The following is a 24,753-nucleotide window of genomic DNA, read 5'->3' on the forward strand; positions in this document are numbered from 1 at the left end:
GCTAGATGAGTCAGCATCTGGTCCACCAAAAGCTAGTGCATCACTCCCAAAGCAAAAAGGAGAAAGTTCACACTTCAGAGTCCTGAATCAATGCCAAGAGTATCTGCGTTGCCTCAAGGTTTCAGACTCTCTGATGATCTTTAGCTCCCTGGATACCAAGGCAAAGACAGATCTGAAAGCTCCAAAAAACAGGTAGGTTGTCATATACAAGACTGCAGCCCCAGGCAATATAGATGGTATTTGTTCGCACCATGGATTAACTGCTTTGAAGGATCAAAATGCAGAAGACAGAAACATTCAACATTTAAGACAGTTTTCTTAATAATAAAGCACTAAAAAATGTGAATAAGTCATGCTTTCATTTCTCAGAAGCGAAAAGGACAAGTGGCAACTTGCCTTTGGAAAACACATTAATATCAGAGTAATAAGCTATCTATCTCATAGAGACAGTAGCCTAAGAAAGACTATTATCATATAAATCTCAAAGTTCTATTAAATAAATATCAGAATAATGTTTTTAACTAAGACAACAAAACAAAAACATCAGCAACAACAAAAAATTAAACAGAATCTGTAAAGTGGTATATGAAGATGGAAAAAGGAAAATCTGGAAATCTACACACAGAGTTCTCTATTAAAATCAAGGAGGCCCAAATCCTAAAACAGAAAAAAGAAATATGTTAAAACACAATCTTTTAAGAGAATCCAATGAGGTTTTTATAGATACACATATTAATGCTTCATTTATTCAAGATATTTTTTTCTTACACTGGGAGCACTTCTGCAGGTATTGTAGGAGATTATATGAATGACAATGCAGAGATATGCCTTCTCAATAGGCCCTTCTAGTTTTAAATTTTAAATCTGAGTCTGGAATCCTAATTAAATGTTTATATAATAGGCTACAGATATTGTTTTTTAAATTACATTTGCTTATTTTTTATACATTATAGTTTTAAAACAATCTATATACTTTAAAAAGAGAAACAACAATTTACAGTGTGAAAATAAGGTTATGTAAAACTACACAACCCTTCTCATAAAGTTAGCAGTGACAATTTCCAAAATGAAGATACTTAATAAAAAACAAAGCAGTTAGTGGGGGTGGGGTAGAAGAGAACCAGTGGAGTGCACAGAAGACCTAGGTTCTAGATTCAGTTTTGTACTGATTGTGTACCTTAGTCTCAACTTCCTTAGGTCTTAATTTCTTCCCTAGTAAGAAGAGGCAGATGGATCTCTATGCTTCATTTCAATTTTAAACACAGAGACTCTTATGGTTTGTAAGAAAAGATCTGAAGAACTTTTTGGACAACGAGTTGAATACGTTCCTCAGATCTTAACAGGAAGGGCCTGTCACCATTCAACTCTCATGGCAATAACTATAAAGCATATCCTATAATTTTACTGTGAGAAAAGAAAAAAATCTACCCTAAGGGCAAAATTATACTTCATATCCTATTTATACATTAAACATAGAAAATGAATGCCTAGTCCCTTCCTGGACTCTAGAAGCACTCTCTGAGATAGAGTCAACTAAAAATCCTAGGATTATGATTGTGGCCAAAACATTCAGCCTATGTTTCTCTCTGTCTTCCCTGAAAGCTGCTAGACAGTTCTAAGGCCAATTAATAATTCTCATGGGCAGGGCCAAACTTCAGCTTAAAATAACTGCTTATAGTAGTTCAGGGTTGAAACTCTATCAACTTTCAGATTTAGGAAAAGAGAAGAGAAGGAGGTTTAAGGATCATACTGACCCTAAGAAGGATGGACAGTAGAAAAGATATGCTTTATCATCTATAACACATACTTTCATCATAACCATTATATAAAACTATGGGATATCTTTTTGCTTTGATGTTATTTTTTTCTTGTGAACCTTGTCCTTTAACTATATTCACTGCAAAGAAACAGTCTGAATTGAGAACTGCAGGAGCAATGAGCATATACAAAAATGCTTTATAGAAGATTAGAGACCTGCAAGACATGGATGGACCTATAGACTGTCATACAGAGTGAAGCAAGTCAGAAAGAGAAAAACAAATATCGTATATTAACACATATGTGTGGGATCTAGAAAAATGGTATAGATGATCTTATTTGCAAAGCAAAAATAGAGACAAAGACATAGAGAACAAACGTATGGATACCAAGGGGGAAGGGGGGGATGCGATGAATCGCGAGACTGGGATTGACATATATACACTAGTAATACTATGTATAAGATAGATAACTAATGAGAACCTACTGTATAGCACAGGGAACTCTACTCAATGCTCTGTGGTGACCTAAATGGGAAGGAAATCCAAAAAAGAGGGGATATATGTATATGTATAGCTGATTCACTGTGTTGTACAGTAGAAACTAACACAACATTGTAAAGCAACTATACTCCAATAAAAATTTTAAAAAACAATAAAAAAAGATTAGAGACCTGCCTTTCCTGATAAGCAAAAAGACAGGTTTACAATACTAGATGATCTCTTAAATTTCCCCTGGTTCTCAAATTATCATAATTTTATACAGATAATATACTATAATTAAGATTACACATATGTATCACTTACTGTTTCTTTTAAACAATATTCATGGATATAACTGCGTTTTTCTAAATGTCTCATTGGTAATACTCAGTCTTGTAAGTCTGGTTCCATAATAATCTATAATGTAACTACTTCCATCTGAAGGTCCAACAATCTAGAAGAGAAAATTTTCCAAATTACCCATTTTACAAAAGATACTTTAAAAATACTTTGAGTTTACTTTTCTTAGGTGTTAATACAATTATTTCAGTAGCACCAGAAATACAACTCTAACTCAAGCAAAAAAAAGTAATTGTGGCTCATGTAGCTGAAAAGCACACTGGGGAAGCTCACAGAATCAAGAGAGCTGCAGGAACTAAGGGCCTCAACGACTGAAACCCCATACCCCACAAGGCCCTTGGTTTGGCACCCCTGCCTCTTCGTGTAGCTCTGCCTGCCTTCTTTCTACAGACAGGCACCCTCAATTGGTTGCCAACAGTTCCAGATACACATCTTCGCAGCTCAGTAGCTCCCAACAGAAAGAAAGTTAAATTTTCTTCCTCAGTGTTTATATAACAATTTCAGGGAAGAATATTCATTGATCTGCTTGGTTTTTACACCTGTTGCAGAACAAATTACTGAATCCAGGGTAATAGGATTAATATTGGCCAGGCCAGGATCCCTCTGGGAGATGAGACAGGATGACTGACAGTCCTACCAGAACCACACGGAATGGAAAAGGAAGAGATTTAAAAAAAAAAAAAAAAAAAAGCTCATCCATGCTAATGACAATAATCTTGTCCATTTAATCACATTTGTGACAATTCACTTAACATGATCTCTCTATTATCCTTTAAGATAATAATCTTCACACTGTAGCCTTAGGGGTACACAAGGATTTACTAAGGTATATGTAGACCCAGATAGTTTCAAGGGAATTCATTTTGAGATCCTTAATTCAAGTAAATACTCTTTGTAAAACTGATCCACCTGATACCACACTAGACTTAAAATCAGCATGCTAGGTCCCCTGCCCACTTCTTTGCTTTCACTGTGGTCCCTTCTCCAACTTGACAACAGTAAAGCATACCTACAGTAAGGCACACCCTGATGGCACATTGCCATGAGGTATAAAAGTCTCTGATGTGTCAAAGAAGGGGATAATTCAAAATATTGGATTTCAGGAAATCTCTTTTAAAATCAAGAATCCAAAAATATGCTCTGTCACATCTTGTTCAAAAGATGCAGTCCTAGTAAAACTTTACTTTTTTTTAGCTTAAAAATAATTTGCTAATATTTGTAACATGTTTATGCTATTTTGATCAACTGTATATCAGTAATTATAATGACAACCCAATCCAGAAATCACAGAACATTCTTTAATATTTTAATGAATGATATGATCAGTAGAAGAGTTTCAAGCATAAAAACATATGGGGGGTAGGGAGGGTGGTAGGGAGGGAGGGAGACGCAAGGGGGAAGAGATATGGGGACACATGTATATGTATAACAGATTCACTTTGTTATAAAGCAGAAACTAACACACCATTGTAAAGCAATTATACTCCAGTAAAGATGTTAAAAAAAAAACAAAAGAAGGGGCTTCCCTGGTGGCGCAAATGAATGTGCATTGTTTAAAATCTGAGTTACTTCTATTTAAAGTTTCTTCTTTCTTCAACTTGAATAGAATAATGTGTAGCAAAACTATGCCCTGAAATTATATTTAAAATAAGCTAACATTCATCATTTTTTTTTTCTAAAGAAGACCTGACATAGGAAACCAGTTGACTGGCCATGTTGCATTCTAACAGAAGAGAGGTTATTTGATTCTTTGCTCTTGGTTGAGCAACTCTCATGGTATTGAACATCTCAAGACATCGTAGAGAGATTATTTTAATGATAAAAATAGATGATTTTAAGGAAATTTATATTTTGTATGAGTTTGTGAAAATTTCAGTAGAGGCAATACTAAGAAAAATAAAATTTAAAGGGTATAATATACCGAGTAGAACAATGAAGAACCAAAAAAAACTGAAAAAAAACCCATATTGGGGGTACTTCCCTGGTGGTGCAGTGGTTAGGAATCCACCTGCCAACGCAGGGGACATGGGTTCGAGCCCTGGTCCGGGAGGATCTCACATGGCACGGAGCAACTAAGCTCGCAAGCCACAACTACTGAACCCTCATGCCACAACTATTGAAGCCCACGCACCTAGAGCCTGTGCTCCGCAAAAGAGAAGCCACCGCAATGAGAAGCCCGCGCACCGCAACGAAGAGTAGCCCCTGCTCGCCACAACTAGAGAAAGCCCGCGTGCAGCAACAAAGACCCAACACAGCCAAATATAAATTAAATTAAATTAAAAAAAAAGATTAAAAGAAACATATTGGGGTAAAATTCTGTTGGAGAATGGGAATAGAAATAAAAATTCAAGGAGAAAAAGAAACAATGTAAAAATTATAATAGTGAAGGGTTCATTCATGTCTTTTTAAAGTCAATGATATTTTAAATTCTATGGTATTTATACTCTGTTGGATACATTTTAAAATTGATGTAACAGTTTTATTTAAATATGTCAATATTTGCAAACTAGAAATTATATCCTTTGCAACTATTTAAACTTATGACAAAACTTAAATGTCAACTTAAAACATGCAGAGGGTAGGGATTTAAAAAAATTTTCTTTTAGGGGTTATGCAACCAGAGTTTGAAGAACACTGCTGTAGCGCATTCTTCACTTTAAAAATAAATTTGGTTTTAAAAACTATTCAACAAATACTTAATTCCTACAGTCTATGCACTGTGCTAGGCATTATACACAGAACAGTGAATAAGATACAGTCTGCCAACAGGGAGTTTATTCTAGTGAACTATAAATGTTAATATTCAAATAACACTTACAAAGCACTTATGTTCTAGATACCATGCTAGGTGCTGTCACGTACTTGGGGATTTCCTCCGAAGCTCAAATTGCTTTGTCTTGACATTTATAAATGTTATTTATGAATTTAAGTATAAATTAAAACCTTTTTAATGGTAACGTCACAGACGAAACTACTATGAGTATTAAGCAAAGAAAGAAAAGAATGGGTGACTGGAATTTACATGTTTTGAGACCATATTAAGGAAACAAAGAAAAAGGAAAGCCCAGCCAGTAGAAATAAGTTAAGTCATATGGTAAAAACTTGCCTAATTTGGAATATGTGCACAGATTGGAACTGGGCCTTTTGTCCTATTATTTTTTTCTTCCTATGCCATCTCCTCTGACAATCTCACTTATCCCTGTTGAAAAAAAAAGTATTCAGAAGTTGGAAATAAGGAAAATATAAGACTGGATGGCCTTTTAATATCATGCATTTCTAATAAGCCCACCTGCAGCTCATTTGACTCTCAGGAAACAGAACTATTTAACTAAAAATTGATTAGGGCCCAGATGATTTACAATCTTGTCACATTACCAGTTAACATATAGAAAAATGATACAGTGTCGTTTTAGTCTTGTTTCTCCTATCCTGTAAATAGCCCCAAAGATTATAGTTTAATTACCTATTAATACATGATCCAATTTTGTATCTAATTTATCAGTCTTATTACAGCATTTCTTACCCCTCAAATTATGTAATTCTGGCTCCTCAACACCTAGTTCTATGGTGGTAATTCCATCCTCTTTCCACGGGTTTGGTTCAGCCTGGGCATGTAATCAATCACCAATGAGATAATAATCTATGAGACAAGTTCAATGGGAGGCTTATCTGCTTTTAAGAATATACGTGTGAGAGAAAAAGAGATGTTTTTCCGCCTCTGAAAGTAACTACATAGCAAGTGGTGCTAACCAAAGGAACTGAAGATGGCAAAGAGAAGGAAGGAAGAAGGGAAGAAAGGAGGGAGAGAAGGAAGGGAAGGAGGGAATAATGAATTTGGATCTTTCACTTTGTCTTTAAGCTCTAAATTAACAAATCTTAGAACTACCATATCTCCAGATCCTTGGTATATAATATAACAAACTATCATGTTATTAAAGCCAATTTAAATTGAGGTTTCTGTTACTCATAGCCAAAACTCCAGATAATGCACTTGTCTTCAATGCCTCCTACACACCACTGCCAGATCACCAAAGCATAGCACTAGTTGCTATTCTCTGCTAAGACAATTTGAAGACCTGCTCCAAAGACAACCAAATTAAGTCAGTGTGGTAAAGTATTAGACAGAAAGGAAATCTTGAAGAGAAAACTGTCAATAACTAGTTGTAGGATTAATATTCTCTGGACCTCCGTTTTTCTTAGCTGTAAATTGAGGAATAGAATAAACGAATCTGTATGGTACTTTTAAAATTTTATATCTTGTTTGACTGACATTTAAATGCAAACAACTCTACAAGGTATTGTCAACATCCTTTTCTATCAATTATCCCAGCAAAGAAGAAACTGCTCTCCCTACTTAATTTTTAAGAAAACTATCAGCTGTAAAGGTTTCAATTATTTAAGTCCATATTCCCTCACCAAAATTAAAAATTAAACCTGTTTTTAAGCATCTATATTATACACTTATGTATAATACAGTGCCAATTATAAATTACTTTATTTATTTTTGAATTTTATTTTATTTTTTTATACAGCAGGTTCTTATTAGTCATCAATTTTATATACATCAGTGTATACATGTCAATCCCAGTCTCCCAATTCATCACACCACCACCCCCACTCCCCCCACTTTCTCCCATTGGTGTCCATATGTTTGTTCTCTACATCTGTGTCTCTATTTCTGCCCTGCAAACCGGTTCATCTGTACCATTTTTCTAGGTTCCACATATATGCGTTAATATACGATATATAAATTATTACAAGTATATTATTGTACTGTTAAATATAAAACTACAAATTTTAAAAAATATCTCATACTGAGAAATATTTTACTCAATTAAATATGCCTATGTCCACTTGTTCATTGACAATAGAGTATGAAACCTAAAATTATGTGTTTATTTCTCTCCTACAAAATAGCCTGAAGCCAAATTCTATAGCATGAAGTATTTGTTTGATAAGCTAGGGCAGATTTTTTGAAATCTATTGGGAAAAGAAAGACCACTTAACAATTAATGGACCAAGAGGTTACTACAGGTCTTCCAAGAGGGAAAACAGGAGGGCTACTACATTGTGGGAAGCTATTTTGTACAAAGGGTGTCAACGTCTCTTGTGTGAGAAGCCCTAAAACCACAAGAAAACAACTTCATATTTGTCTACATTAGTTTCCTGCAGCTACTGTAACAAATTACCACAAATTTAGTGGATTAAAACTAGAAATTTACTCTCACAGTTTTGGACGCCAGAAGTCTAGAATCAAGGTTATCAGTGCAGCCGTATGACCTACAGAGACTCTAGGGGAGAATCCATTCTAAGGTGCTCCTTTGGCATTGCTTGGCTTATGGCCACATCACCCCAATCTCTGCCTTTGTCTTCACACCACCTTGTTTCCTGTGTGGGTGTTTGTGTCTAATCTTTTGTCTCCTATAAGGATACTTGTCATTGGATTTAGGGCCCATCCAGATAATCTAGAATAATCTCTTCATATCAAGATACTTAATTTAATCACATCTGCAAAGACCCTTTTTCTAAGTAAGATAATATTCACAGGTTCCAGGGATTTGACGTATCTTTTGTCCTACCACACCCTTGTTCTGTGAAGATGGTTGGTGGTGGTTTGGAGGAATTGGGTGAAATTTAATTTCTCCTTTCCTGTCATTTCTGGTTGTTTTCACCATGATATTTTATTTGCAGCCTAAATGCAAAAAATCTTGAATTGTTTACTTAAAGGAGTAGGCTTTTCTATAGGTGCAAAGTCTATAGCAGGAAAAGTAAATCAGAAAACTTTAGAAGTACACATTAAAGTCAGGAATGTTAAGCAGTGATCATCAAATTTCCTGTTTTCCTGTTCTTAATCTTTGATCTCCACTATAATTCTCCATAATCCCACTCACCCGCCCACAGGCACCACACAAATAATGGGCATATACTTAACTTGGTATATGACTTGGAAACATATTTATTCTTGAAAAACATGTGATGTTCTTTGAATAAATATGCATTTTAAATTTATCCAAGTGATACTGTTGGGGATCTTGTTCAATTTCAAACGATTTTCACAGTACACTAAGATTTTAAGACATTTCCATGTAGCTGTATGTACATCTAGGTAAGTGCCTGTAATTGTTGCCTAGTGTTACAGAAGATACATCCATTCTCCAATTAGTGTACACATCTAGGTTAATTCCAACTTCCTGCTACCACAAACAGTGCTATAAGAGACATATTTGTACAATGTCCCCTTGTGGACAGGAGTATGAGCATTTTGGGGTAAGTGCCCAGAAGTATCTCTTTATTTACACATTAGTTATTTGGGTGATTTTGTGAATCATCTTTAGTTTATGGCGCTCATTTAACTATTAAGTTCCCTATCATTTTCTTGTTGATTTGTATATTCCACATATCAATTCCTGTTGCTAGTATTCTTTAACTCAGTCTATTAACTGTTAACTTGGTCTATGATATTCTTTTTAGAAAAGAATTTCTTAATTTTAATGTATCAAATTCAATGATTTTTTTTTCCTTTATGGTTTATGTTTTTGAGATCTTGGTTAAGAAGACTTAACCCATCTAAAGTCATGAAAATATTTTCTTCAATTAGCTTTCTGTAAAAGTTTTCTTCTCCTAGATACATACCCCAAAGAATTGAAAAGGGGCTTAAACAGATACTTATACACAAATATTCATAGCAGCATTATTAACAATAGCCAAAACGTGCAAACAGCCCAAGTGTCCATCAACAGATGAATGGATAAAAGAAACGTGGTACATACATACAATGGAACATTATTATTCAGCCATAAAAAGGAATGAAATTCTGCAACATGCCACAATATCAATGAACCTTGAAAACATTATGCAAAGTGAAATAAACCAGACATAAAAAGACAAATATTGTATGATTCCAACTATATGAAATATCTATAAAGTAGGCAAATTCTTCAGGACAGAGTAGATTAGAGGTTACCAGGGACTGGGGGAGAGCAAAATAGGGAGTTACTGCCAAATTGGTACAGAGTTTCTGTTTTGGGTGATGAAAAAGTTTTCGAAGTAGTGGTGACAGTTGCACAACATTCTGAATGTAATTAATGCCAATGAACTGTATACTTACAAAAGGTTAAAATGGCAAATTTTGTATTGTATGTATACTTTACCACACAAAAAAGAGCTTACCTTATTTGAACTTTAACAGTGTTGTAGTTTTGTTTGTAATATATAAACTTTTGATTTTGTTAGTGGAAAACGTATTTTTGTTTGTATATATTTAAGTATCACTCTAGTAAAAATAAATTAAAGGAAAAAAGATGGTTACCAGTAACTACTTTAACACCTAAACTTTATCAACAGATGTGATCCCTCATTTACTGGCGCTTCCTTGTTGTTGAAGTCAGACTGCTTAAGTAACTCAAATATCTTATACATTTAAAACATTATGAATGAATTCAGGAGTGAAGGGCAAAAGCTTACATTTTATGCAACTCTATCAATGTACCACTATCTAATCCACTTATGAGTTTCTTCATATAAAGAATGCAAATATTAAATTAAAAGGAATGCAAGATCATACCTCCTGAAGACTTGGTAAAAAGTAAAATGACACAGCTGCCTCCAATTAGAGGATAATGATGCAACCTGTGTCCACCCCAGTTCCCCAAAGAAGTAAATTCATATTCTCTTAAAAGTCAAATTACATGTTTGTGTCCAGAGCTGACTTCTGTATGTCGTTAATTTTAACATAAAACCATTAAAAACATCTAATTTGTCACATTTTAATTAAGCACCAAAATTCCCACACAATGCCAGAAGTTACACATTCAGATCCCCTGACTTCATTTGATTTAAAGACTGGTTAGTATTAATCCTTAATGACTGATATAAACATCATTCCTCAAGAAATGAATAGGATTCAGCATCCTATCTCCCCAGGAAAACCAGCGCTGGGCTCAGTTTCAGAACTACTTTGTCTTTTGAACATTCCTTTAATTCACTAAATAAAAATCTGCCCACAGGTAAGTGAACTAAGTGAAATCTACTGATACTTAATTGAGATGATGTGACAAAGCAGAGACTACCCAAATTATCATTCCCCTCCATTTTCCAATTCATTTCCCCAGTAAATCACACCAGGGTTAAATAAATAATACAGAGAACTATTTGAAAGGCTTGATATCTACTTTTTATATATTGCTGTCCTACGTCTAGTGAACTATCAAGGACTTTGACCAACTTTTCCAGTACTGGAAATAGATTTAGGGTGATAACATGTTTAGTACTTTTGATCAATGGCATGTATTTCACGGAGCAAGGGCATAGGATATGTCTTTGACAAAACAAACTGGCTTACACAGAAGTGAACCTATTAACCTGAGCCTTATTTATGCTCTAAACTGAAAAGCCTAGGCTTTTAAAATTTTTAGTAAAATTCAAGAATTTAAACAAGATAAAATCAAGATAACTTCTTTTATTTTCAGCTTGCAGTTCCAAAGGACATATTTCTGATTATAAGTGGGATGTTATTCTCACACCTCTTTGGGGAGGGTAAGATTCTAAGTTCCTTTAGGGCAAGGACCCCAACTTATACCTATTTCTACTTTATCATACCAACTTTTATTTTTGTTCATTACCTCTCAAGTGACCCACGAAATTTAGAACTTTAAAGCCCTAAAGAAGAGCAATCATTTTTTTTAAACTATGATTTTCAGCCTCTCATCTTCCCTGTAATTGGCACAAAGCCACACTTTTCACAAGGTATACTGCATTCAGCTTAAATCAGCAAAAATTTTGAGAGCATACTCTATGTTGAGCATACTATTAGTGCTACAGGAGATTAATAAAAATCTTTTTTTCTCAAGAAATTTATGTGTGAAAAATCAAACCTGGTGTGTAAAAGTTAAAAAAAAAATACAAAAGCAGTATATAACCCAGGGCTAAAATGAGTTACATATATTAAATGCCAAACTAATGAGGTATTTAATAAATTTATTTATAAAATTAAAAAAATGTCTTGGAGACTACATTGCTTTGTGTATTTTGCTGCTTATATAGTTATTAGTTCTTTAAGGAACCTACTCTGCAATTTTTTTTTTTAAATTGGGGTATAGTTGTTTTACAAGATTGTGTCTGCAATGTTAATAGGAATGAAAATAAAAGTAATTTCTTCCACAATGCATAGAATTTTTTAAATTGTCACGAAGAACCCTGACATACTTCCTTCAACAACTTTCTACATTCCAATGCAAATTTCCATTTTCCCTGTACCCATCTTCATGTTTCTGATTTGTGGCTGTCTTGTCTCCACTGAACACAATCAATTTTCTTTCCTTTTTGTTGGTGGAGTACACATCAGTTGTTTTGGTATAATTAAAACTATTCATTGTGTGAGTGAGAAAAGAGATTTAAATGAAATCAAATATTCTCATATTTTTTCTGATAAAAGACCAAATTATCTAATCTATCCTTCATGATATATATAAATATAAGCACAAAACAATGAGTATTTTAAAATCTTCAGACCTGCCTTATGAATAACTATATATACAGCAACTATATATAGTTATATACAATGGTTGCCTATAACTGAAAAACTGTATGCTATCCATGCATCACTGATTTAGATTTTGTTGAATACACAAAAGAATTAATTCTATGTATTGTTTTATACCATTCATTCACACAGTGCCATCCGCATATTTTTTAAGAACAAAAAAACAAACAGAAGAAACTTCAAAAGTTTACTAACAGATAAATTCATGAAAGTGTTTTTAGTAAATATAGCTACATTTAAAGCTTACTTACTTTAGTAATATATGTGTTACACTTTATATTGTTTCAGTTCAAAGATGAAATAACTACAGCTTCCCTGGTGGAGCAGTGGTTAAGAATCCACCTGTCAATGCAGGGGACATGGGTTCAAGCCCTAGTCCAGGAAGATCCCACACGCTGTGGAGCAACTAAGGCCGTGCACCACAACTACTGAGCCTGCACTGTAGAGCCCGTGCTCCGCAACAAGAGAAGCCAAGACAATGAGAAGCCACGCACCGCAATGAAGAGTAGTCCCTGCTCACCACAACTAGAGAAAGCTCGGTGAAGCAACAAAGACCCAATGCAGCCAAAACAAAACAAAACAAAAAGAACAAATAAATAAATTTAGAAAAAAATTACAGGGGCTTTCCTGGTGGCACAGTGGTTGAGAGATTTTTTTAAAGAGGATTTTCCTGGATTTTTGTTATAAACACTGTGAAGCAAAGTATGTTTTTATAGGTCTTGAGTTCATGCACAATATGTTTCTGGGATCACAGCCCAAAAGAAAAACACTGCAACTCACTGGGGAATAATATTTAATGGCAAAAAGAAAAAAAAACTGGGGATGGAGAGAATGAGTAAGGAAAGAAGAATAAACAAAAAGATGATAGACAGAATGTAAAAGGTTTATGAGAAATTGAAAAATATATTTAGGACAAAAATATTAACATAGTTTATGATATTTATAGTAAAAACTTATTTGGCTGAAAAAAATTCTCTAAAATTAATGTAGTCAACATCACATGTTAAGTATATTAAACAACATGTAGAATAAGGATACATGTCTTATTTGGCTACTTTTGAAAAATGATTTATTTTTCCCCTAATCTGAAAGCAGTCTAAGGTAGCCATCCCTATTAAAATGTCTTATTTAGGGAAATATACTGTAGAAATTCAAACATTCTAATTCTACCTCAATAATTTGTTGATGTAATAGTCTCAATTCTAGATCTTTAAGAACTATTAGTTCTGAAAAGTTTAGGTATACATGTACTAGAAAATAGTGGCTGAATCAAATAAGCTCTGTAATTTGATATAAATAAAGCTACAAAGCACTGACATCACCAAAGAAAGAACGTAGTGTGAAATATTAACTAAATGGTTGGGTTTTAAAGATGTGGAATTCTGTATATCTCAAAGAATCCCAATAATACATTAAATTCCTTGGATCCTCAGAGAAACCCATTTCCAAGCATATGTGCACAAGTACCTTAGCCTCTTCATGCCTGCTTGCCTGTACCACAGTCAGAGAAGGCAGGATATTTGGTTAGGCATATGTTTATGAATAAAGACAGGAAAATTCCAACTTTAAAACCAAATATTTTCCTTGTTTAATTCTGATATCTTATTGGTCCATATGTTGCCTCCTCCTCACAGTATGGTCCCCTCCTCACAGTATGTTACCAAAAATCTAGATTTTGACTTTCTTTTAAAGCATAAGGATAACATCAAGCAGACAGAATTGAGGAGTGGAAATACTGTCTGAGAAAGAAGAGCAAAACTGATGATAATCTAAATACATACTGACACATTTACTGAAGACATTAGGTGCTCCATAAATGCTTACTGAAATGCTGTTTTGTGACATTTGTTGTGATAAATTCATCTCTTTAAGAATCCTCATGAGTTAACCACAACCAGTTCAGTATAATTTAATAGAAAACATCTGGTGGCACTTTTAAACGCGTAAGAAGAGCATTTCACAAACCACTGCAGCAGGAGAAAACGAGGCTAACACAGAGAAGCAGAGATGAAGAGCAGGAGAGTCCTGAACACATCATTTGATTATATGAATTGGGTCTTGCCTGAGACCAGCCCCTCTCCTAGATTTTCCAGAGTGCCCAGAAATTCCTTTTCTCTTTTTGGCTTAAGCTAGCTGCATTTCAGTTTCTACAATTTGCAACCAAGAGAACGCTAGTATAGAGTACCTGTCCAGTGCAAAAAAAATCTTGTTTCTGCCTCCACATATTCATATGTAAATATCAGATTCCCATCAGTATCCTATTATAGTAATTGACAATGTGGCTGTAATAGGAAAAGAAACAATAAGCCTGAAATATAACCTCAATCCCACTTAGAGATTCATAATACAAACTATAAAGATTCTGAGTTCTCCAGTAAAGAAATCTCTATAACTCAGCTGAACTCACATTTACAAATCATATTAGAGCACAGAATCCTTGTTAATGAAGCTCTTATGTCTTTTAGAACTGCTAATTGGCACAGGTTGGGAAATGCAACTTGAAAACATGGCCGTGATCCTTTAGATCTAGCATCTGAAGAAACATTGAAAAAGCATTCCTAACTGCTTTCTAACATACATATCACAGAAAGCAAATTTGAATGGAAAAGTAGTTCATCTTCTAGATTGAAACTAACTTACCTGCATTGAAATAAGAATGAAATCAATTAGGCTCCCAATTCCACAAAATCCTACAGTGCAAAACTTTAACAAACCTAGAAAAGAAGATAAAGTCATTTACAACCTGGAAAGTCTTATAAATATTAATAAACTTTTCCATTTCCCAATAAACCATTATATATAACACAAATGCTTTACATCGACAATATAAAATTAACACTTTAAAAAAATCAAATCTTGGGCTTCCCTGGTGGCGCAGTGGTTGAGAATCTGCCTGCCAATGCAGGGGACGCGGGTTCGAGCCCTGGTCTGGGAAGATCCCACATGCCGCAGGGCACTAGGCCCATGAGCCACAACTACTGAGCCTGCGCGTCTGGAGCCCGTGCTCTGCAACAAGAGAGGCCGCGATAGTGAGCAGCCCCCGCTTGCCACAACCAGAGAAAGCCCTCACACAGAGACGAAGACACAACACAGCCATAAATAAATAAATAAATAAATAAAGCAAACTGTCAACAAGTAAAAATAAAGAAACACTATTAAAAAAAAATCAAATCTTCACCTAAAAATATGAGAAAAGTTTAAAGGGCCCTCTACATAGAAAAGCCAAAAAAAATTAATTCACTTAAATAAATAATAAGAACTGAAATAAAAACTCAATGTAATCTTACAAAACTTAAGAGAAAAGTTTTGTAATCTTACAAGACTTCTAAGAAAATAAATCTTTAAATCTCATTACACCAGAGTTACAGAACATCTTTTAGTCTTAAAATCCTTATTTATTTATTTAGACTTAATACATTATGGATCCAAATTTTAATATGCATTTACAGTAGGAAGTTCAAATAGACAGACTGTCAAGGCACAGAAAAAATAATCAGAAAAAAACACTGATCTTGTAGTTAAACAGCAAAATTCTATCAGTAACCCAATTATCTTGAAGTTATCCTATACTGTACTTTTTCCCTAAGCATCTTATGTTTTTTATTAGCCCAATAGTCAAAATCAACAATTCTGTGAGCTATATACACCTGTCCTTGGTTCCAACCTTAAAGCTAAGGTACTAAAATAGATGATAATAGAGCATAGAATCTAGGACATATACAATGATATAACACAAAAATATAATGATGAAATTAGAAGAGGCAGATTGGGGGTGGGGGTGGGATGAGTAATCTCTCTTCTATATTTAAACTTGAGCTGCTTTCCAGATATCCCATTTGAGATATAAAAATGGTATGAAGCAAGACTCTTCGTGAAAGGGTAGTTCTAAGCATCAACTACAAATATATATCAGCTAAAATTGTAAGACTGGATGAGATCACCTCTTGCACACATTTGGAAATACATAAAAAAGACTGAAATATGTAGGCAAATTAGATGATTTCCACCCACCCCACCACCTCTTATTAGTATTAGATATACAGTAGAACAATGTTTTAAGTACTGCTATAACACATGTTGGAAATGATTTTAAAACTTAAAATATAGATACTATATAAAATTATGCACTTAGTTTTCTTCAAAATACTTATTACCTACCTAATATTTTATATTGTTTACTATCTGTCTCATGGAAGCCCTGTTAGGGGAGGGTCTTTTATGTCTTGTTCAATTCTGTGTCCTTATTACCTACAACATTGCCTGGCACATGGTAGATGCTCAATATTTGTTGAATAGATAAATTTTCTCAGCTTTTCTGTCTCCTAAAGACCCCTAACTTTTTATCCACTATCTTACATAACAACTCCTTTAATTATTTTTTTCATTCATTGCATTTTACTATATTTGCCCAAGGAACTTTATCCACTCACTCAGTACATGTACTATATCCATTCACTCACTTATTTTATTTCTAAAATGTATCCCTCTTCACAGAGCATTTTGGAAATACCACAGTTTCCCTTCCTTCAATTTGTTTACAAAAAGAATATTAAGAATGGTCAAAAAAAGTTTTTCTTTAATGAACTGCTACTCTATGAAAAAAATGTAACCATGTCAGAGCCTTTGCCCTTGTCATCCCATCTTCCAGTGATGTTCTTCCTGTAGCTCTTCTTCAGAGAAGTCTTTGTAACCCAGCATGCTGCTCCCCGTAGCAGCCCCAGCACTGTTATCACATCTGCCCTATTTATTTCCATCATGGTGCTGATCAGAAATCATTCATTGGTTTGTTCATTCATTCTCTTTCTTCCTATGCCATGTAAACTCTTAAAGGCAGGGTTCTTATCTGTCTTATTTAAGTCAATTCCTGGAACAGTACGTGACAGAAAGTAAGAGTTTAATAAATATCTGCTGTAAGACTATCAAAAAATTAGAAACAATCTAAGTATCTAACAGGGAGAAATTGTCTCAAGAAATTAAGATAGACCTATCAATAGGAGAAAATACTATGAAGTCATTTTAAAACAATGATATAGAAGTATATTTATTGGCAAAGTAATGATAACACACAAAACAGAGAAAGATGTGAGTCAATTAAAGTCTAGATATTCAGTTGCTAAACCCCTTCTGTAAGGATGTTTCAGAAGATTGAACACGAAAGGTTCTTGTTCAGATAAAATATTAGATAAATTAGATAAATATTAGATAAAATGTTAGATACATGTATTTGGAACTTTGGTAAATTTTACCTACTCCTGCAGTAACGCTTTTCAGAAACTATAGAACAGATCCAAGATGATATTTAAGCATTTAAGGAATCTGCAAACTAATCAATGATGGAAAGCAGGTGAGTGCTTGCTTGGGAAAAAGCAGGACAAGGAGGGCCAAGAGGCAGGGATTACAAATAGGCATGAGGACACTTTGGGGAGTGACAGGTATGGTCATTATCTTGATCATGGTGGTTGTTTCACAGGTGTATACATGTCTAACTTATAAAACTGTACATTTTAAATATGTGCACTTTAAGAGATAATGAGTCAAAGTAAAAACTTAGAATAGTACATGGTACATGGCAAACATATGATAAATGTTAGCCCAGCCGTTACTTGTGCTACCACTATTTCTACCATATTACAATTATTATTATAATTGAGAAATTTATACAGCATAAACCCACATCATTTACAGTAGCATCATCTAACCTAGCCTCACCTCTCGCAAATTCCTTCTGTCTGTGTTACAGTCAAACTACCCGAAGTTCTCTTCCAATGGGCTGTGCTCTCATACCTGCATTTATATGTGCTATGCTGTCTTCTGCCTTGCCTCCTCTGCTGACCCCCACTATTCCCAATCATCTAGCTAACTCTTTTTGGGCCTCTCACTGCTGCGGCCTCTCCTGTTGCGGAGCACAGGCTCCGGATGCGCAGGCTCAGTGGCCATGGCTCACGGGCCCAGCCGCTCCGCAGTATGTGGGATCTTCCCGGACCGGGGCACGAACCCGTGTCCCCTGCATCGGCAGGCGGACTCTCAATCACTGCGCCACCAGGGAAGCCCCCTAGCTAACTCTTAATAGTCTTTCTTAAAACTTCTGGAAAGTTTTCTCTAATGCTCCCAGGATGAATTTAATGCCATCCCTAGATGCTCCCTAGCACCCTGCCCTTAACTTTCAGCAGAGCACATATCCCATGGTATGATTTATTACATATTTATTTGTCTGACTTCCCCTATATCCTTCCTTCCACAAGCAACTTGAAGTCAGGGCTGTGTCATTTCTGTGCCTAGTCAATACGGCTACTGAAGGAATAAAATATATCAATAGTAAATTATCTTATTTGTAAACAAACACTGAGCAACTTGAAAAACACAAAGTAGCATACATTCTAAACAGCATTTATTAAAACTGAAAACGAGCAGAACCCTGTGGGGCCCCTGGGCACAGAAGTCTTTCTGTCCCCCGTTTTCTTGTTTGTAGGGAAGAGGATCCAGTCTCCATGACCTTCTCTGAGTTCCAAAGGGCAGACTCAAACAGTTGCTAATCAAGGGAGGAGCAGCCAAGAAACTACCTGAGGTCAGGAACCAGAGAAGCTCATCAAGATTATCTGAGACCAGATTAGAGAAGTGCAGGCCCTGTATGCACCCTAATCTTGTCAGCAACCCCACCCTCGAACTATTGCTATAAAACACCTCATCAAATCCTACTGGGTTGGGACACATAGTTTTCGACTGCAGGAGCCCGCTGTGTTCCCCTTTGGCTGGCAAAGCAATAAAGCTATTCTTTTCTACTTCACCCAAAACTCTGTCTCCGAGATTCAATTTGGCACCGGTGCACAGAGGCCAAGCTTTCGGCAAAAAACAATGCAAACCGTTACTCTTACAGATTTCATTATTTTGAGCACCAATACCAGTTTTTAAAAGATGGGGAGGTATTAGTGAACTACCAAAAGTAGACTGACTTTTTTGTCCAAGTAAAAATTTGTTAGGTCTCTTTGTACAGACCCTATTTACTTATCTTATTGTGGAAAGAAATATTATATTTAGATTTTAGAGATTGTTTTCAAATTCCAATTAACAATGTTTCCAATCAAGAAGGATCCATTTTTATCTTGAACCATTACTATTGTAGATTATTTTTCCAAAAAGATTCTGCTGCCAGATGACATTAATAAACCTCATGTTCTTAGTGTACTTTATTTATACTTCAGTAACTTAAACTTTACATTTAAAAGTACACAAATTCAGGGCTTCCCTGGTGGCGCAGTGGTTGAGAGTCCGCCTGCCTATGCAGGGGACACGGGTTCGTGCCCCTGTCCAGGAAGATCCCACATGCCGCGGAGCGGCTGGGCCCATGAGCCATGGCCGCTGAGCCTGCGCGTCCAGAGCCTGTGCTCCACAACGGGAGAGGCCACAACAGTGGGAGGCCCGCGTACCGAAAAAAAGAAAAAGAAAAAAAACAGTACACAAATTCAATAAAAGAATTTATTTGGGTATAAAATAAAAAGAACAGAGATTCATTTTTGGTATTCTAAAAAATTTTGGTATTTTTTGTTTTATTGCAGGTTGAATCTTGCAAATACTTTTGTTTCTGTATAACTATTTTAGAGAATGCAGATGATTATTTCATACTGAAGTTGCTGTTTGCCAAATCCCAAGCATTCTATAACGATTTGGTAATTAGTTATCACTATTCATTTTGTATCTATACCTATAAAGAAAAGCTTTCAAATCTTAGAAGAGTTTAACCTACAAATCCCTTTACCTTTATTTGTCCTACAATCTGTGGATATAATATGCCAGTACAAACTAGTAACTCCAAACTCAAGAAGAAAACAAGAATAATATAACCAAAGATTTATAAGTTTGGGGCTTAAAAACATGCAACATTTTGTTATTCTCGTAATAAGAAAACATTTACACTTAAAAGTAATACTACTATGAAAAGAGTATCTCTCCCCCATTAACTGCTCAAAAAGAGCTATTATCTTTGAGAATCCATAATCTTTTAATGCTACAATGGACAAAACATAATATACCAGTTACTGCATATTAAAAAAATCACAGGGCTTCCCTGGTGGCGCAGTGGTTGAGAGTCCGCCTGCCGATGCAGGGGACACGGGTTCGTGCCCCGGTCCGGGAAGATCCCACATGCCGCGGAGCGGCTAGGCCCATGAGCCATGGCTGCTGAGCCTGCATGTCCGGAGCCTGTGCTCCGCAACAGGAGAGGCCACAACAGTGAGAGGCCCACGTACCGCAAAAAAAAAAAAAAAAAAACACAGATGTTAACATGGTTAAAAACACAAAGATGGAATATTAGAAAAATAAGGCTTCATGGTGAAAAAAGGCTTCCAGCTAAAGCAGCACTGGAATAATAAGTCAATTAAAGGAAATAAAGCTATACATAAAGTAATAGTTCTGGGCTAAAAAGAAATTTGAAATACCTAGAAAGAAAATTTTTCTTAAAGGAATGTTTGGATCTTATCAAATTTAAATTAATCTCACCCTCAACATATTTCCCTTACTTAATCCTAAAGTAAAATTTATATAACGAAGTATCACATTCAACACTAAATTATTTAAAAAGAAACCTACTGTATAGCATAGGGAACTAAATTCAATATCTTGTAATAACCTATAATGGAAAAGAATCTTTAAAAGAAAAAAATACATATATATTTATACATATACATATATATATATGACTGAATCACGTTGCTGTACATCTGAAACATTGTAAATCAACTATACTTCAGTTAAAAAAAAAGAAAAAAAAAGAAATTACTTAAGAGCAAGCTTCATCATATCTGCATTATTTATTTGGTTCTTATAAAATTCCAGTGATCATAAATGGTATCGAAAAGGATTTTAAAAAGCTATCTATAAAGGAGCGGTGTCAAGATGGCGTACTAGGAGGACGTGGAATTTGCGCCTCCTCACAACTAGAGCACCTACCAGGCACCGGTGGGGGACCACGGAAACCTAAGGGAACTGGAGGAACCCCAGTGACCGGACTGGGGTCTGTTTTACCTTGTTGATTCACTGTTGTTGATTCTTTTATATTTTTCATAATAAATCTTTTATTTTTCTAATTTTATTTTATCCTTTATACTTTGTTATTGTTCTCTCTTTTTGGCTTATTTCCCCACCCCACCCTTTTTTTTCTTTCTTTTTCTGTTGTGCTTTTAATTTGTTGTTTCAATTATAGTTTTATTTTTGCTAATATATATTTTATCTTTCTAATTTTATTTTGTTTTTTATTCTTTGATATTATACTGCTCCTTTTTTTCTTTCTTTTTCATTTATTTATTTTTTTAACCATGCCACAAAGCTTGCGGGATCTTGGTTCCCAGGCTGGAGGTCAGGCCTGAGCTCCTGTGGTGGGAGCTCTGAGTCCAAATTGCTGGAATAACAGAGAATCTCAGACATCAGAGAATATCAATCGGAGTGAGGCCTACCGGAGGTCCTCATCTCAGCAACAAGACCTCGCTCTATCCAACTGTCAGCAAGTTCCAGTGCTGTACGTCTCAGGCCATGCAACCGTAAGACAGGAATACAGCACCACCCATTAAAAAAAGTATGAAATGACAACAAACATGTCACAGACGAAGGAGCAAGGCAAAAACCTACAAGACCAACTAAATGAAGACAAAATACGCAACTTACCTGAAAAAGAATTCAGAGTAATGACAGTAAAGATGGGCCAAAATCTTGGAAACAGAATGGAGAAAATAAAAGAAACATTTAACAAGGATCTAGAAGAGCTAAAGAGCAAACAAACAATGATGAACAACACAATTACTGAAATTAAAAATGCTCTAGAAGGAATCAATAACAGAATAACTGAGGCAGAAGAATGGATAAGTGAGCTGGGAGATAAAATAATGGAAATAACTGCCAGGGAGCAGTATAAAGAAAAAAGAATGAAAGGAATTGAGGACAGTCTCAGAGACCTCTGGGACAACATTAAATGCAACAACATTCGACTTATATGGGTCCCAGAAGAAGAAGAGAAAAAGAAAGGGTACAAGAAAATATTTGAAGAGATTATAGTCAAAAACTTCCCTAACATGGGAAAGGAAATAGCCACCCAAGTCCAGGAAGCGCAGTGAATCCCATACAGGATAAATCCAAGGAGAAACATGCCGAGACACATAGTAATCAAATTGGCAAAAATTAAAGACAAAGAAAAATTATTGAAAGCAGCAAGGGAAAAATGACAAATAACATACAATGGAGCTCCCATACAGTTAAGAGCTGATTTCTCAGCAGAAACTCTACAAGCCAGAAGGGAGTGGCATGATATACTTAAAGTGATGAAAGGTAAGAACCTACAACCAAGATTACTCTACCCCACAAGGATCTCATTCAGATTCGATGCAGAAATCAAAGGCTTTACAGACAAGCAAAAGCTAAGAGAATTCAGCACCACCAAACCAGCTCTACAACAAATGCTAAAGGAACTTCTCTAAGTGGGAAACACAAGAGAAGAAAAGGACCTACCAAAAAACCCCAAAACAATTAAGAAAATAGTCATAGGAACATACATATCGATAATTACCTTCAACGTGAATGGATTAAATGCTCCAACCAAAAGACATAGGCTTGCTGAAGGGATACAAAAACAAGATCCATATATATGCTGTCTACAAGAGACCCACTTCAGACCTAGAGACACATACAGACTGAAAGTGAGGGGATGGAAAAAGATACTCCATGCAAATAGAAATCAAAGAAAGCTGGAGTAGCAAGTCTCATATCAGACAAAATAGACTTCAAAATAAAGACTATTACAATAGACAAAGAAGGACACTACATAATGATCAAGGGGTCAATCCAAGAAGATATAACAATTGTAAATATTTACGCACCCAACACAGGAGCACCTCAATACATAAGGCAAATGCTAACAGCCATAAAAGGGGAAATCGACACTAACAATCATAGTAGGGGACTTTAACACCCTATTTTCACCAAAGGACAGATCATCCAAACTGAAAATAAATAAGGAAACACAAGCTTTAAATGACACATTAAACAGATGGACTTAATTGATATTTATAGGACATTCCATCCAAAAACAACAGAATACACTTTCTTCTCAAGTGCTCATGGAACATTCTCCAGGATAGACCATATCTTGGGGCACAAATCAAGCCTCGGTAAATTTAAGATAATTGAAATGGTATCAAGTATCTTTTCTGACCACAGTGCTATGAGACTAGATATCAATTACAGGAAAAAAACTATAAGAAATACAAACAAATGGAGGCTAAACAACATGCTACTAAATAACCAAGAGATCACTGAAGAAATCAAAGAGGAAATCAAAAAAATACCTAGAAACAAATGACAATGAAAACACAATGACCCAAAACCTATGGGATGCGGCAAAAGCAGTTCTAAGAGGGAAGTTTATAGCAATACAATCCTACCTCAAGAAAGAAGAAACATCTCAAATAAACAACATAACCTTACACCTAAAGCAATTAGAGAAAGAAGAACAAAAAACCCCCAAAGTCAGAAGGAAAGAAATCATAAAGATCAGATCAGAAATAAATGAAAAAGAAATGAAGGAAACGATAGCAAAGATCAATAAAACTAAAAGCTAGCTCTTTGAGAAGATAAACAAAATTGATAAACCATTAGCCAGACTCATCAAGAAAAAAGGGAGAAGACAAATCAATGGAAGTAGAAATGAAAATGGAGAAGTAACAACTGACACTGCAGAAACACAAAGGACCATGAGAGATTACTACAAGCAACTATATGCCGATAAAATGGACAATCTGGAAGAAATGGACAAATTCTTAGAAAAGCACAACCTTCTGAGACTGAACCAGGAAGAAACAGAAAATAAAAACAAACCAGTCACAAGCACTGAAATTGAAACTGTGATTAAAAAGCTTCCAACAAATAAAAGCCCAGGACCAGATAGCTTCACAGGTGAATTCTATCAAACATTTAGAGAAGAGCTAACACCTATCCTTCTCAAACTCTTCCAAAATATAGCAGAGGGAGGAACACTCCCAAACACATTCTACAAGGCCACCATCACACTGATACCAAAACCAGACAAAGATGTCACAAAAAAAAGAAAACTACAGGCCACTATCTCTGATGAACATAGATGCAAAAATCCTCAACAAAATACTAGCAAACAGAATCCAACAGCACATTAAAAGGATCCTATACCACGATCAAGTGGGGTTTATCTCAGGAATGCAAGGATTCTTCAATATACGCAAGTCAATCAATGTGATAAACCATATTAACAAATTAGAGGATAAAAACCATATGATAATCTCAATAGATGTAGAAAATGCTTTTGACAAAATTCAAAACTCATTTATGATAAAAACTCTCCAGAAAGAAGGCATAAAGGGAACCCACCTCAACATTAACAAAGGCCATATATGACAAACCCACAGCCAACATCAATCTCAATGGTGAAAAACTGAAAGCATTTCCTCTAAGATCAGGAACAAGACAACGTTGCCCACTCTCACCGCTATTATTTAACATAATTTTGGAAGTTTCAGCCACAGCAATCAGAGAAGAAAAAGAAATAAAAGGAATCCAAATCGGAAAAGAAGTAAAACTGTCCCCTTTGCATATGGATGA

The 24,753-nt window shown here is 35.2% G+C and overlaps 1 protein-coding gene across 2 annotated transcripts in view; it reads right to left on the bottom strand.

Moving 5' to 3' along the window:
* Positions 1–343: 343 nt before the first annotated feature.
* TM2D1 (TM2 domain containing 1) overlaps positions 344–24,753 on the bottom strand; it is a 51,209-nt gene continuing 26,799 nt past the window's right edge. Inside the window, exons 5-7 of one of the 2 annotated variants that reach the window (XM_024740412.1) lie at positions 14,782–14,855; positions 2,565–2,694; positions 344–657 (exon numbers count right to left, since the gene is read on the bottom strand). In XM_024740412.1, coding sequence (XP_024596180.1) covers positions 2,584–2,694; positions 14,782–14,855 — 185 coding nt within the window. In that variant the 3' untranslated portion in view covers positions 344–657; positions 2,565–2,583. Of the gene's footprint in view, positions 658–2,564; positions 2,695–14,325; positions 14,424–14,781; positions 14,856–24,753 lie in introns of those variants that run through there. The other variant, XM_024740413.1, reaches the window with a different exon arrangement.

This window comes from Neophocaena asiaeorientalis, unplaced genomic scaffold, assembly GCF_003031525.2.
Source record: "Neophocaena asiaeorientalis asiaeorientalis breed wild unplaced genomic scaffold, Neophocaena_asiaeorientalis_V1.1 scaffold581, whole genome shotgun sequence".
Classification (NCBI taxonomy): Eukaryota; Metazoa; Chordata; class Mammalia; order Artiodactyla; family Phocoenidae; genus Neophocaena; species Neophocaena asiaeorientalis.